The following is a 13,469-nucleotide window of genomic DNA, read 5'->3' as shown; positions in this document are numbered from 1 at the left end:
CTCCATCTTTCATCTCCTTGTTTAATTTCCTTCCTTTGTCATTTTAATTGTGTCATTTGTTATGCCATTTTGTCATGTCAGTCCTTTGACATTTCGTCATATTTTCTGAAATGATCTTGTTTTTTTCTTTGCTTGTTTACTGTTTGTTTGCCTCTCTAAATGTAAGCTCTACAAAGTCATAACCTAGGCTATCTTGGTTGATATGCCAACTCCAGCTAGCTCAAATGCAAAAGGAAAGGGATTGTAGAGTAGCTCAGAGAATTTGCAGAAATAAAAACCAGGGCTTAAAGAATGTTAAACTCAGCATTTTGTGAAAACACACACGTTTCCTCTCTCTCCGTCTCTTCCCTTCCTGTTTTCTCTCTCCACCCTGTCATTTCTCATCACTGCTTGTCTATGTTTGGCTTCATTCTCACATTGCATCCAAATGGAAAGGAAGAATTCCATCAGAACCCTAAATTCTCTTTGTTCCTGTTTAATGTTTCTAGCAAAAATAAAATAACAAAAAGCGTTTCATGACTCCCAGTGGCATTGGCAATCACTGGGAAAGATTCTGAATGGGTTTGCCTGGAATATACATGCCTCTCTGAACCAGTAGACATGTCAGCCCTGCTTGTTGAATGTGGCCACATTTTCTCTTACTATTAGTGTATGTTCAATGTGGTGTTTCTTTCTGAGAATCTGTTTAAATCAATGCCCATTTTGTGGGTTTTAGTTTAGGTTAAACTAGATAGTAATAATCTGTAAATTCAGAATTTCCATATGTACTTGGAGCTACTAGTGTTTTTTCTTAGACTCCAGTGGCAAGTCTTGCTCTCCTCCTGTGAGCGAGTGTAGATATCATCACTTACTTCCTTTCTGTCCTTACGTTCTATGTAACATGGTGCTTTATAGTTAGTAGGTGTCCTTTAAATCTCTGACATCAGATTAAATTAATAACTTAAATAGTTAAAATTAGTGGGCTTCTTTATTTGATAGATGTACTTAATTTGGTGAGAATACGAAAGTTCTCTGTAATCAGAGAGCAGGAAAAACTTCATATCTTTATTTTTAGTGTAAGAACTTCTCTGCAGCTTAAGACTTTGAGCCTTGAGGTATGTTTTCCTTCAGATTACTAAGTTGAGTCTCAATTACTGTTTCCTTTAACTAATTGATTTTTATTTTGTAGATCATATAATGATATGGCTGGAAGCATCTGTGATGGATAGAAAAGTTGCTCTCAGTATTGTTCTTCACACAGATTAACTGTAGGTCCTACCCTTGACTTGAGTTAAAGGGGAACAGACCTGCTAGAATCAGCAGAGACTGTCTCTGGGCAAGTAGTTACAGGTTTAGACCCTTGTTCTCAGACTGCCGTGTGTGGTCTAGCCCTGTTGGCTTCGACTAGATGCTTTTAGAAGTGAAGAATCTGGGGGTCTCAGCCCAGACCTTATCAAGTTGTGATCTGCAATTTGATAAGATTCCCATGTGGAGACTGTGGTTGCCTTGGAAGAGGAAATTGATCAGGGTCAACCAAAAACAATGGCAGGTACAACTTCTTAAAAGTGCTCTTCCTCCGTCTCCACTTTACTTCTTTCTTCTCAAGTAAAACTATCCTTATAGTACATCTAAATCACCAGTTTGATCAAATCTAGTGCATTTCTCCCCCAATTTATTCAAGTCTGATTTAAACCAACATAGTTTGAATAACTACAGACGATACGCATATACATTCACATTGATCAGAATTCAGGCTTTATTATTGTTGTGCAGTGTGAAGAACTAAAGCTTAATTCCAAGCATACATAATTAAGCTTATAAAGAAGGATTTTGTTTCCAAAACATATTCAACATTTAAAGGGAAAAAAAGATGTTTATTTGAAGAACAGAATATACCTAGAATTGTTTGCTTCTAAAAAACCCATTTCCCCCAAGCTTTAACTTCATAATTTCCTATTAAGCAATGACATTACATTACACAATCTAAACAATTTAGTGGGAGCAGCACTTGGCAGAATAAAAAAATAGTATAGATGTACATGTAACTCAAAAAATATTATTTAAATCCAACTTCCAACTTTTGATTTAAATATAGATTTTTCTCCAACAGACTTAAATATATGATTGTTAATATATATATAAGTGTGTAGAATATGTTTTTTAAAAAAGGAAACAAAGATGTATAATATCCACTGTTGATTTCATAAAAGAGGGTACACTAAAGCAGGGGAAAAAGGAGACCTTAAAAAATTTCTCTTTTTCTGTACAGTCTGCTACTCTGTTCTGCCTTAGGTTTACCTATTCAAGTTGGAAACTGTAATGTAATACTGGGGTGGAAATTGACCAAATATGCTGCCTTAACATTTCCTTTCAGATCTTTACTGGGAACTTAAAAAAAAAAAAAAGATGTGTATATCACTGGGGGCAGGGGCAGGAGTGGGGTGTGTTTGAAGAAAACAGAGTTAAGCCAGAACCTATACAAGACTTCCATGTATCTACGGACGGAGCAGTTACATGTCCCACCAGGGGATGCTGCAACTCAAAGGGTGACGGGCTAATAAGATGCTATCACGAGGAGGGAGCGGACTGAGCATCAGACGGAAAAGATTTGGGATTATGTAGCACCTCATCACTCAAATACATACGAAACCTTTAACAGAAAATCTTCAGGTAGCCTACAGCTTGCTTTTCTGACTATTGTCTTTTCAATACACACCTGGTCTGTACAAGAAGAGGGACCAGAAATGAGAAAGGTCTAATAGCCCATTTTACAGAAGCTACTTGAGCAGTGTGTACATGACGGAATGGTTATTTTCCGATCCCCCATTCCCCATGGAGGGCAAAAATCACAATACAATTTGGTAGCAAACTTGGCTGTCTCGTATTCCTAGGGACATAGCCTCCCCTATGACGATTTTGACTCATTCTTGAGAACCATCAGCCTGTAAACCATGACCGATCCTTCTGGGAAGATGCACCTGAGAAGGGTCTATTGAGGGATGGTGAACTCACATATGTACCTCTTGCTGCTACGACAGTCCTCGTCACTCCACTTGCCCTGAGCTGACTGGGAGAAGAGGGCACAATTTTCCCGCTTGCCACCGTTAGGCTGTGCCTGGTCCCAGTTGAGGAAGGAGATGGCAAGCCCATTGACGTCGACAAACTTGCCTTCTGTGACCATGTCGTTGATGCCCAGCCAAAAGTCATTGACCCCCGGCAGGCTCCTTTTACCATAGTCTCGGAGGGCGTTGATTTCATCAGCACTTCTGGGGACAGCCAGGGTCCCGCCCTTGGAAATGCAGTCTTCATTGGCTTCATGGAAGTGCTTCAAGCCTTCCGCAGCAAGGAAGCACTTCTTGTGAAATTTTGTGCCTCGGAGACAGACTGTAAAGATGTGAGATTTGACATATTAACATGCTGTGGGAGTATAATAATCTAGACCTGGCCCTGGCCAATAGCAGTAAGTAGTTGTGGAAAGGACGATGCATAGAGATAATGGTGAGTCAGCGTGTAAGAAAACTCTGTGTACAGAGTCAGGCACTGTGCCAAGCATTTTACATAAATGAACCCATCTCATAATCACAACTGTCCCATGATGTGGGATTTTTATTACACCTGTCCTTACATATCAGGATAGTAAAGCCTGGGGCTTCCCTGTGGCTCAGTGGTAAAGAATCTGCCGGCCAATGCAGGAGACACGTGTTCAGTTCTTGGGTCCCGAAGGTTCCCTGGAGCAGGAAATAGCTACTCACTCCAGTATTCTTGCCTGGAGGATCCCATGGATAGAGGAGCCTGGTGGGCTACAGTCCATGGGGTCACAGAGTCAGACATGACTGAAGCAACAGAGGACAGAATATAATGAAGCTTAAAAGAGTTGTTAGTATGTAAGAAGGTGACTCACATTGCATGTAAGATCACAGCAGATAACTGAGCCCACAGCAGATAACAATGAGCTAAATATTGTTTATCTTATCCAGGGTATGAGCCAAATATAAAGATAGTTCTAAGGCATAGCATTGGAGAATCAGGCTTCAGGCTGTAGTGCCTCAGCTTGGTATCAGTTCTGATATTTACTATCTGTGTTAGCCTTGGACAAGTTATTTAATTTCCCCATGCCTCCATTTCCTCATATGTAAACTGCGAACAATTATAGCAGCATCTGTCTCATAAATTACTGAAGGAGTAATGTGTTGATGATGGACATGAGTTTGAGCAAGCTCCGGGAGTTGGTGATGGACAGGAAAGCCTGGCGTGCTGCAGTCCATGGGGTCGCAAAGAGTCAGACACGACTGAGCGACTGAACTGTGTTGATGTTTATAAAGTATTATAGCCCCCAACTGTGGCTGAAGGGTTAACCAAGCTCTTTCCCCTTCTGCAAACGCATTTGACCTTCCTTTAACTTTATAACTCTGTTCCCCGGGAAACTTGATAAAGGGCCCTGCCGGCAGTGTAACTAGGCAATATTGATTAGGGTCAAAATGGCTCAAGACTGGCAACATACAGCTGGCCTGGGAGCTATCAATGTGCCGTGCTCAATCGCTCAGGTGGTCTGACTTTTTTGTGACCCCATGGACTGGACTGCAGCCCTCCAGGATCCTCTGTCCATGGGGTTTCCTAGGCACGAAGACTGGAGTGAGTTGCTATTTCCTTCTGCAGGGAATCTTTCTGACCCAGGGACCGAACCCATGTCTTCCATGTCTCCTGCACTGTAGGTGGATTCTTTACCACTGAGCCCCCTGGGGAGCCCTGGGGGCCATAAATAGCTGATGGAAAAGCCATAACTTTGGTCTTCCTTGAAGGCATTAACTCTTGTAATTGGGCAGCTCTCTTCTGGGACCCTCGAATCTCTGCCTTTGGAGTGGCTGTGTCAGTATTCCTACCTGAGGATGTGAACCTTGCAAGCCAGGGGTGTTCCTGAGACTGCCCAGCGTGGCTCTCATATCCTCGCCCTGGGAGCTTCATAGGCTGCTGGGAGGTCTGCTCTCTGATAAAGGAACACTCACTGCTGTCCTCTGCTGGCAAGCTGTGGTTCTAACCCGGCTCTTCTCCAGAGCATCTGACCTACTCAGTGTGGCCAGAGCTGAGTCCTGTGACCCTGGGTTTAGTTCCACCTCGGCTGAGCTCTCAGTGGGTTATTTTGTTGCCGTTGTTTAGTTGCTAAGTCCTGTCCGACTCTTGTGACCCCATGGACTGTAGTCTGCCAGGCTTCTCAGTCCATGGGATCTCCCAGGCAAGAATACTGGAGTGGGTTGCCATTTCCTCCTCCAGGGGGTCTTCCTGACCCAGGGATCAAACTCAGGTCTCTTGCATTGGCAGGCAGATTCTTTACCACTGAGTCACCTGGGGACCTCAGCATCTTAGTAAACAGCTAAGGAATGCTGGTTATTGTATCTAGTTAATACTTGCTTCAATTTTCTTCCATTGCCTAATAAAGAAAGATTGTGGGGACTTCCTGGTGGTCCAGTGGTTAAGGCCCTGTGCTCCCAAAGCAGGGGGAAAGAGTTCCATCCTAGGTCAGGAAACTAAGATCAGGCATCTCGCATGTTGCACAGCACAGCCAAAAAAAAAAAAAAAAAAAAAAAAATTATGGATGGACTTCTAAAAGGTATTATTGAAATGCCTGATTTGATTTTTATTCTACTCATTGAGAGGTGAAGGAAGTGGAAAATCAAGCTGATTTCCCAAAACATTCATCCTCCCAGCTTTTGAATCCTTTGTCCTGGACACATCTCTGACTTGTCAATGTCTCTCTCTCTCTTTTTTTAATGTTACCTGGAATAACATGTACTCTCAATGTGGTTTGAATTGCTGGCTAATCACAATTTCTTTTCCTATCTTGTTGAGATAAGACGAGTCTCACCTGTCTGCAGGGCTTGCATTTCCTTCAGGGCATTGACTTCTCTCCAGAGCTTTTCCACTTGAATCTTCAAGTCTCCATCCTTTTCTGAGGATTTTTTAGAGTGGGGTGGGATAGGATGAATTAAAAAAATATGATTAAAATAAAGTAAATAAAATAAGATAAAGTTTCAGAATACAGAACGTAAGTTGAGGGTGATTTTGATGAAACTGAACCCAGAGTACATGAAAAACAGTGAATGAAAGCAAGTTGTTCAGGAAGATTTGTAAGGGTTTGGTGGGGGTAATAATACTGGAAGTTTCTTCTGAGAGGTGGGACATCTGTGTATCTCTCCAGCCCTATCCTGTGTGACTCACTCTCCATCACTAGACTGCAGACTGGTTGATTTTCCATGCATTCTAGAACAAGCTGCCTCATCTCAGGACCCTTCGAGTGTGTTCTTTCTGCCTGAAACACTCTTGGCCCAGGTCTTATCCTTTTTCTTTTTCTTAAGACTTCAGTTTTATTTTGTTTTGGCCCCACAGCGTGTGGGATCTTAGTTCCCCAACCAAGGATCAAACTCTCATGCTCTGCACTGGAGGCATGGAGTCTTAACCACTGGACTGCCAGGGAGCTCCCTATCCATCTTCTTATCAAACTTAAACATCTCTTCTTCTGAGAAGACTTGCTGATCACCCTCTCTACATCTCCCTGGCTGGTCTCTTTCCTTGAACCTTTGTTTTTCTTCCAGACACTTTCTCCAGTCTGTAATCATGTTTCTTTACTTACTTAGTTTTATCTCTCTGGTTGTCCATGGTATTCCTGATGCTTCACATGATGCTTGGCACATAATCAATTTCATAATATTTATTGAGTGAATAAACACACGATGGCATACAAAATACTTTCATGTTATTTTTACTTACTCTTCAAAGATAGTTAGGCATGGAGGAAAATGAGATTCCCATTGAAGAGTGAGAATGAACTCAATGAGCTAAATTGGCAAGTAAGTGGTGGAACTCATACTCAGACTTAAGTGGCTCTCCAAGTCCCCTGTCCTCAATACCCCTACTCAACTGATGCTCCAGGTATAATGGCTCTTAGCAGAGCTAAGTGATTTTCATGGAGAAGTATGGAAAGGCAGTGATAAAGAGCCTTATAAAAATACTTCTGTATTAAGGACTAGCAATTTACTTAGTCTTGGATGTCCCCTGATTAGGCTCATCTTCGTGGCTTTCCTTGGGTATAAGTAAGGAGTAGGAAATTAGTAACTTTGACTAATCAAAAATCCAGACCTGATGGGCAGTGTCTTAGAAACTGACAACTTGTGAGCTCTTCAAAAGCAGGAATTATAATAAATCTTAATACACATTTAAAAATATTAAAGCCACCATACACTGTGTACCAGGAGCTTAATTCTTTCAATGTTACTATGAAATAGACAATATCATTTCAGGAAAAAAGAGAGGCACAGAAAACTGAATTAACCTGTCAAAGATCACCCAGCTAGTAAGGTGCAGAGTTGGGATTTGAATCTTGCTGTCTTCAAATCTGTTCTCTTTCCACCCCTCCCGTCTGTTTCTGGACAGTGATCACCTTTACCTGCCTTGTTCCTAGTACGTAGCCTCAAGCAGCTAAGATGCTTAAAGCTTGATATGGCTGTTCGCAGCTGCCTCTTTGTGGGGATACCACATGGAGAATCTGTGTTCTGTCTTGGGTGTTTTCAGGACAGGCCAGTATCCAAGCATGGCTGATTCATTTCCCCCTTAAACATGTGCTTTTCAAGTCAGGTGTTTCCACATTCGGGTTAGGAAATGCCTTCTGGGGTATCCAGGCACGGATAGCCATTCTCAAGGCATCCAATAGCTCAGCTGAGAAGCACAATAACTCAAGGGTTTCCTCAACAGGACCATTCAATCCAGAATAAATATAGGGGTACATTCAGTATGCAAAGCCAGTGGCTGTTGGGGGTCAGACTTGCAAAGACTGCTAAGTTTTCTTCCAGGTTACAAGTTGTGAGCCAGACAAATGTCACCGCAGTTCCTCTCAGCTTCCTGCTCCACACTATTTAAGTAAATGGCCTCCACAGGGGAGTTGTAAACATTGTAATTAACATGAAGACACATGAATTAATATTAGGCTCCTGGGAGACCATTATGGAAATCGTTATCCAGGTGGCTTGGAGTCTGCTTCTATCCTTTGTGAGAAATGTGGTTGTGTTTTGTCGAAATGAATACAGGGAACAACTATTTCACTAAATAGAGATTATATTTAATTCATTACTACAACATAACTTGCATTGTTCAACCTAATTTGTTGAGGCCTGTGAAGTGAATAGCAGGAGAAACTTGTTTTTGGAGCTAAATCACTCCATTACCATTTTGAGTTTTTTGGTTTTATTTTTTAAAGGCTCCCTTTCATTTTATTATTGTTGTTCTCCAAAAATAGGTACAGGATAAGAATGCAAAAATAATTGCTGGAAGAAATGACCAGTAAATACATGAAAAAAATATCTCAACCTCGTTAATAAGCAAAGAGATGCAAATTAAGTCTTTTTGGGTTTTGTTAAGCCAACACAGCTTAAACTGGTGATGGGTCAGTTTGTCAAGGTGTGCGTTGGTGTTAGTCGCCCAGTCGCGTTTGACTCTGAGACTCTCTGAAGTGTAGCCCACCAGTGTCCTCTGCCCTTGGGATTTTCCATGCAGGAATACTGGAATGAGTTGCCATTTCCTTCTCCAGGGGGTCTTTCTGACCCGGGAATTGAACCTGGGTCTCCTGCACTGCAGGCAGATTCTTTAACTTTTGAGCCACAAGAGAAACTCGGTGGGTGTTCTCGTATACTGAAGTTGAGAACAGGAGTACATGCTACTGTTTTGAAAGACAGGTAGTGTAATTAACTTACAATTTTACTTCTAGAGAAGTATCATCATGATATTCTAGCATGGGGATCAGTATCTGTGTACAAAGCAATCCACTGAGGCACTGGATCAAAAAGAGAGAGATATGATGAACATGAAAGTTCACCAAGAAAGAACAGATTAAATAAGCCATAACCCATCCACACATGGAATGTTACACAGCTTTTAAAAGGGCTGAGGAATGCTTTATATGTAAGGTTATCCAAGAGTTAACAGATAAAATCAATTAATTTGTCTGCCAAGTACTTTAGACAGCCAACACTTACTTTGTTAAAAGTAGGGCTTCCCAGGTGGCAGAGTAGTAAAGAATCCACCTGCTAAGTGGGAGACTCGGGTTTGTTTCCTGGGTTGAGAAGATCCCCTGGAAAAGGAAATGGCAACCCACTCCAGTATTCTTGCTTGGAAAATCCCATGGACAGAGGAGGCTGGTGGGGCTACAGTCCATGGGGTCGCAAAGAGTCAGACACAACTTAAAAACTAAACAACAACAAATCAATTTTTAATTGGGCATCAAAGAAAACTCTGGGAATATTATCTCTTAGCAGTTAATCATGGTTCATTCTATGGAAAGAATTGAGAGAGAAAAAAAATGACTTTTGCTTTTGATTTTATAAGATTTGGTATTATTTTCAGGCAGTTAAAATGTATGGGGGAAAAGAACTGTTTAACAGGTTTAGGCTAATGGCTTTGCATATTGTAGAATCTACTTTCTTGGATCTCACAGCAAAAAATGAGCAAAACTGCTTTGGAAGGATGATATCTAGGATTGGACCCAGTCGGCTAAAAGGCAAACAAAAGCATGTGTGTACGCTTGTGTGTGTGTGCCTTGGAGGATAGAACATAATGCCCTGAACTGCAGTTATTTCAGGAACACACACACACATTCACATATTCATACCCCTCCCCACATCCCTGCTGGGTGGTCACCAGCTGACCACTCCTTCTTCATGGCAAAGAGATGCTGGCTACAAAACATGCCGCATCACCCAGAAGAAATGCCACATCTTTCCCCTTCTTTCCCCTGCCCTCATCTTCCACTGGATACTTCATCGCTCATGAGAAATGTTTTAATTTCTCTTTAAATGCGGTAACAGAGAAGTGTAGTATTTCATTAAGAAAAAAAAATTCCATTTAAGAGGGATGGGCTGGGGTGGGCCATTGGAGGGGAGTTAAGAAGGGAGGGGACATACGTATACCTGGCTGATTCATGGTGATGTATGGCAGAGGCCAGCACAGTGTTATAAAGCAATTATCAAAAAAAGAAAAAAAAAAAAAAAAAAAACACCTTACCTCAGACCTAAAGTAGGGCACTTCGTAATCTTAAAAACATGACCCAACAAGAGAAGCTCCCTTTTCACCAGCCAGCTATTCGTGTTGTGTTAAATCAAGACTTTAACTGTTGATATTATTGTTTGTGTTTTGTTACTAATGAAGTGAAATTGATGAGGAAATAGTGTCAATATTTATCTTGAAATATCCTATATGAGAGTAACTCAGAATGAGATACACATCACACCACGCCTTTCTTGATGATTTAGTTTTGATTTAGTTTCAGTGTGTTCCATGTACATTGCCATTATCTCTGTCCCTTGCAAGATTTTTTATCTTTCTTAAACCAATTCAGGACTTCCCTGGTGGCTTAGTGGTAAAGAATCTGCCTGCAAAGCCGGAGACCCTGGTTCAATCCCTGAGACAGGAAGATCTCCTGGAGAAGGGAATGGCAACCCACTCTAGTATTCTTGCCTGGAGAATTCCAAGGACAGAGGAACCTGGTGGGCTACAGTCCATGGGGTCATAAAGAGCTGGACACAACTGAGTGACTGACACTTTCACTTTTTCAACCCAATTCAAGCCACTGCAAATTGGGATTGCTTGGAGATTGTTTTGCATTAACATGTCTTCAAATGCTATATGACTTGTGTGCTGAAATATTTTTAAGTGAAAGACTTAAAACTCCTCTATGACATGAAGAAGCTTAAACATATAATACAGACTGTCCCTATATTCCCAGGGATACGAGAATATATCTATTGATGAAACGGAAGTCACATTACCAATAGCTCTGTCCTCTACGACACATTGGATAAGATTATAGTTATCTTGCAGATAAATTTGAACAGCTGTACAGTATCTATGAGTGAAACAGTATACTCTATTAATTGGTTTGTCCTACTCGATTCGGGTTTCCAAATAGCAGACGCTGTGTCCAGGTTGTCACACTCTAATGACATCCTCTTGCCCAAGCTCACCTGATAAAGGGCATACAGTACAGAAAGTCTTTTTGCAAAAGCCTTTCTTGTCCTACAAAACCCAAATCCTATCATATGACTCCTTTAAACGTCAAACAGCCCCAGAGAACTAAGAGGTCACTCGGTCCCCTGAAAATGCCATATCCACATGAAGCCATGGTACTGCCACCAGAAATAGTCTCCTGGGGGAGTCTGGAAATGAACATCGTCCAACTCCTCCCCACTCTGAGCAAGCCTAGAGTTCTGTGGACAGAGGCACCGTGTTACCTTTCACTCGGCGTTTGCTGTGCTTCCTGGCTTTGAACTTGGACGCGTGGCAGCTGGTCTGGTCCAGGAGCAAGGTGATAACCAGGATGTAAATTACAAGTCCATTCTTTGCCATGGCTCTGGGGCGAGTCTGACAGCCACCGTGCCAGCACCTCCGGAGTACCAAGGGCCGAGTAGACTTCACAGCCACATCTTGCCCTGAGATGCCTGGGGCCAGCTTTATAAAAGCGCGCTGTGCAGCTTGGCTGGGATCCTGCTGACGGAATGTTTGAGTGCCTCTGCTGGCTGCAACATAAGGTAGCCCCTGTTCTCATGTCTCGTTGAGGCATTTAAAAAAAAAATTTCCCGTGAAGAAAAATTTTCCTACTTGACTTGCCTTTTCAGAGCATATCAGAGTTTATGAAGGGACTAAAAGTCTTATCTTTCTTTTTTTTCCTTTTTCAATCTGAAGTCCAGAAAGCATGGGGTCTCTGTGAAGACTCTGTTATTTAAGTCTCTGGTTTGGAGCTCTGAAGTTCACTTAATATTCTGAGAAGTGCATTCAATGACATACACACATCTAGGAAAGTTACTGTGTGGGAGTATGTGTACGTTATGCCAGAGCACCGCCTGTGTGTCTACACACACTTATGTGTCTACACAGCTCATATGGAGCTTGGGAAGGGTTTAGTCACACGGAGTAATGGAGATGGTCAAAGGGCCACAAAATTAGGATTTTGTGGGATTAGCAAGAGTTCAATTCTTGGGGAAACACACCTTAGAAAGAAAAGAAAGACTGAATTTTTTCCATAAAAATTAATGTAAAATATCAACCGTCACTATCTTGCAGGTCTCTACCAACTAACACTTTATTCCTTTGAAATTATCTCAAATGCTTAAAAAACACTTTCAAAGGAAATACAGAAATAACAGAGAAATATAGTGAAAGACTTGTAATTATTCTTACCTGGACAATAAATGGGCTTTAGGAAAAGTACTGAGAACCAGGGACTTACCAGGTGGTTAAGAATCCGCCTGCCAAGCAGTAGACTTGGATGCAATCCCTGGGTTGGGAAGATCCTCTGGAGGAGGAAATGGCAACCCACTCCAGTATTCTTGCCAGGGAGATCCCATGGACAGAGGAGCCTGGTGGGCTACAAACCATGAGGTCACAGAGAGTCAGACATGACTTAGTGACTAAACAAAAGTAGCAACAGCTGAGAACCAGGTAGACTCTTAGGACAAAATAAGGACCTTCCAGAAGTGTGACCAAGTTAGACCCTGGGGAAAGACCTCCATCCTGACTAAGTGACAACACTATCTGGATGACCAGGTGCAGATGGAGGGCAGGGTTTGTAGATTTTGGAAGGTCCCAAGGATCAAACTCATTGTATCTTTTTTTTTTTTCTTTTGGAGACAATAAAGGAAGAATCAAGGGGTGATTAATTTCTTCTGATTCTTAGTGAGAAAAACCAGTGTAATTCATCTTCATTTCCCTCCTGCTGAAGCCACCTTGTAGACTGCCTACAATATTGACGTCCAAGTAAGACCAGTGACGTAGTAAAGTCTAACATAATGTAATGCATGAAATAAAATGTGTGAGTTTAAGAATAAAGATTTTACTTATAATGTAAACTTGTACTGATGTTGGCAGTCTATATATAGGCCACTGAGAGCATCTTGGAAACAAACTTGAGCTGGGTTCATATTTTACTCTCAACTGTTTAGCAGCTGTGTGATCTTAGGCAAGTTACTGAACCTCTCTGTGTCTTTTCTCATCTTAATAATGGGTTAGTTAGGGATGCTAACTTTACAGGGTTGTTGGAGAGAGTCAACAAAGTTATGACAATAAGCATTCAGTGTGATGTCCAATGCTTAATAATAATAGTGATGATGATAATAGTAATAATACCTGTAATTTCCTTAACATAATTCGTAATAGTACAGTAATGCCAGATGTTTTTAGTCTTCACAGCAAGCGTATGGTATAAACATTCTCTGCATTTTACGGATGACTGAAACTGAGTCTCAGAAAATTGAAGTGGATTTGTTCAGTGTCACTCAGGTCCCAAGAGTGGGAGTTGAATTTAAAATCTATTTCTGATTGACCCAGAAGATATTTCTTTTGATCTGGGGAACATGCGTTTTGATTTGAAAAGGGAAAAAGGATCGATGTTTTACAACTATCTTGTGATTGATCCAAAAGCTTTCTGCCAGCTTCTCAAATCCTTTACTCTGAGA

The 13,469-nt window shown here is 41.5% G+C and overlaps 1 protein-coding gene across 1 annotated transcript; it reads right to left on the bottom strand.

The window, feature by feature from the left end:
* Positions 1–1,878: 1,878 nt before the first annotated feature.
* On the bottom strand, positions 1,879–11,514 carry CLEC3A (C-type lectin domain family 3 member A). Its single transcript, XM_065920429.1, has 3 exons — positions 11,250–11,514; positions 5,840–5,923; positions 1,879–3,363 (listed from the first exon to the last, which is right to left on the bottom strand). Exons 1-3 carry the CDS (start codon positions 11,362–11,364, stop codon positions 2,969–2,971), a joined length of 594 nt encoding a protein of 197 aa, XP_065776501.1. The 5' UTR covers positions 11,365–11,514; the 3' UTR covers positions 1,879–2,968.
* Between the last annotated feature and the right edge of the window lie 1,955 nt (positions 11,515–13,469).

Source organism: Muntiacus reevesi, chromosome 2 (assembly GCF_963930625.1).
Source record: "Muntiacus reevesi chromosome 2, mMunRee1.1, whole genome shotgun sequence".
In the NCBI taxonomy this organism is placed as follows: domain Eukaryota; kingdom Metazoa; phylum Chordata; class Mammalia; order Artiodactyla; family Cervidae; genus Muntiacus; species Muntiacus reevesi.
This window is presented reverse-complemented; position numbering and strand designations above follow the sequence as displayed.

Bases quoted from the DNA above. Each gene is read 5' to 3' on its own strand.
- CLEC3A (XM_065920429.1), bottom strand. From the start codon at position 11,364: ATGGCAAAGAATGGACTTGTAATTTACATCCTGGTTATCACCTTGCTC. The intron at 5,924-11,249 runs GTAACACGGTGC...AAAAATCCTCAG, and splicing joins CAGCAAACGCCGAGTGAAAG to AAAAGGATGGAGACTTGAAG. The intron at 3,364-5,839 runs GTGAGACTCGTC...ACATCTTTACAG, and splicing joins AATGCAAGCCCTGCAGACAG to TCTGTCTCCGAGGCACAAAA.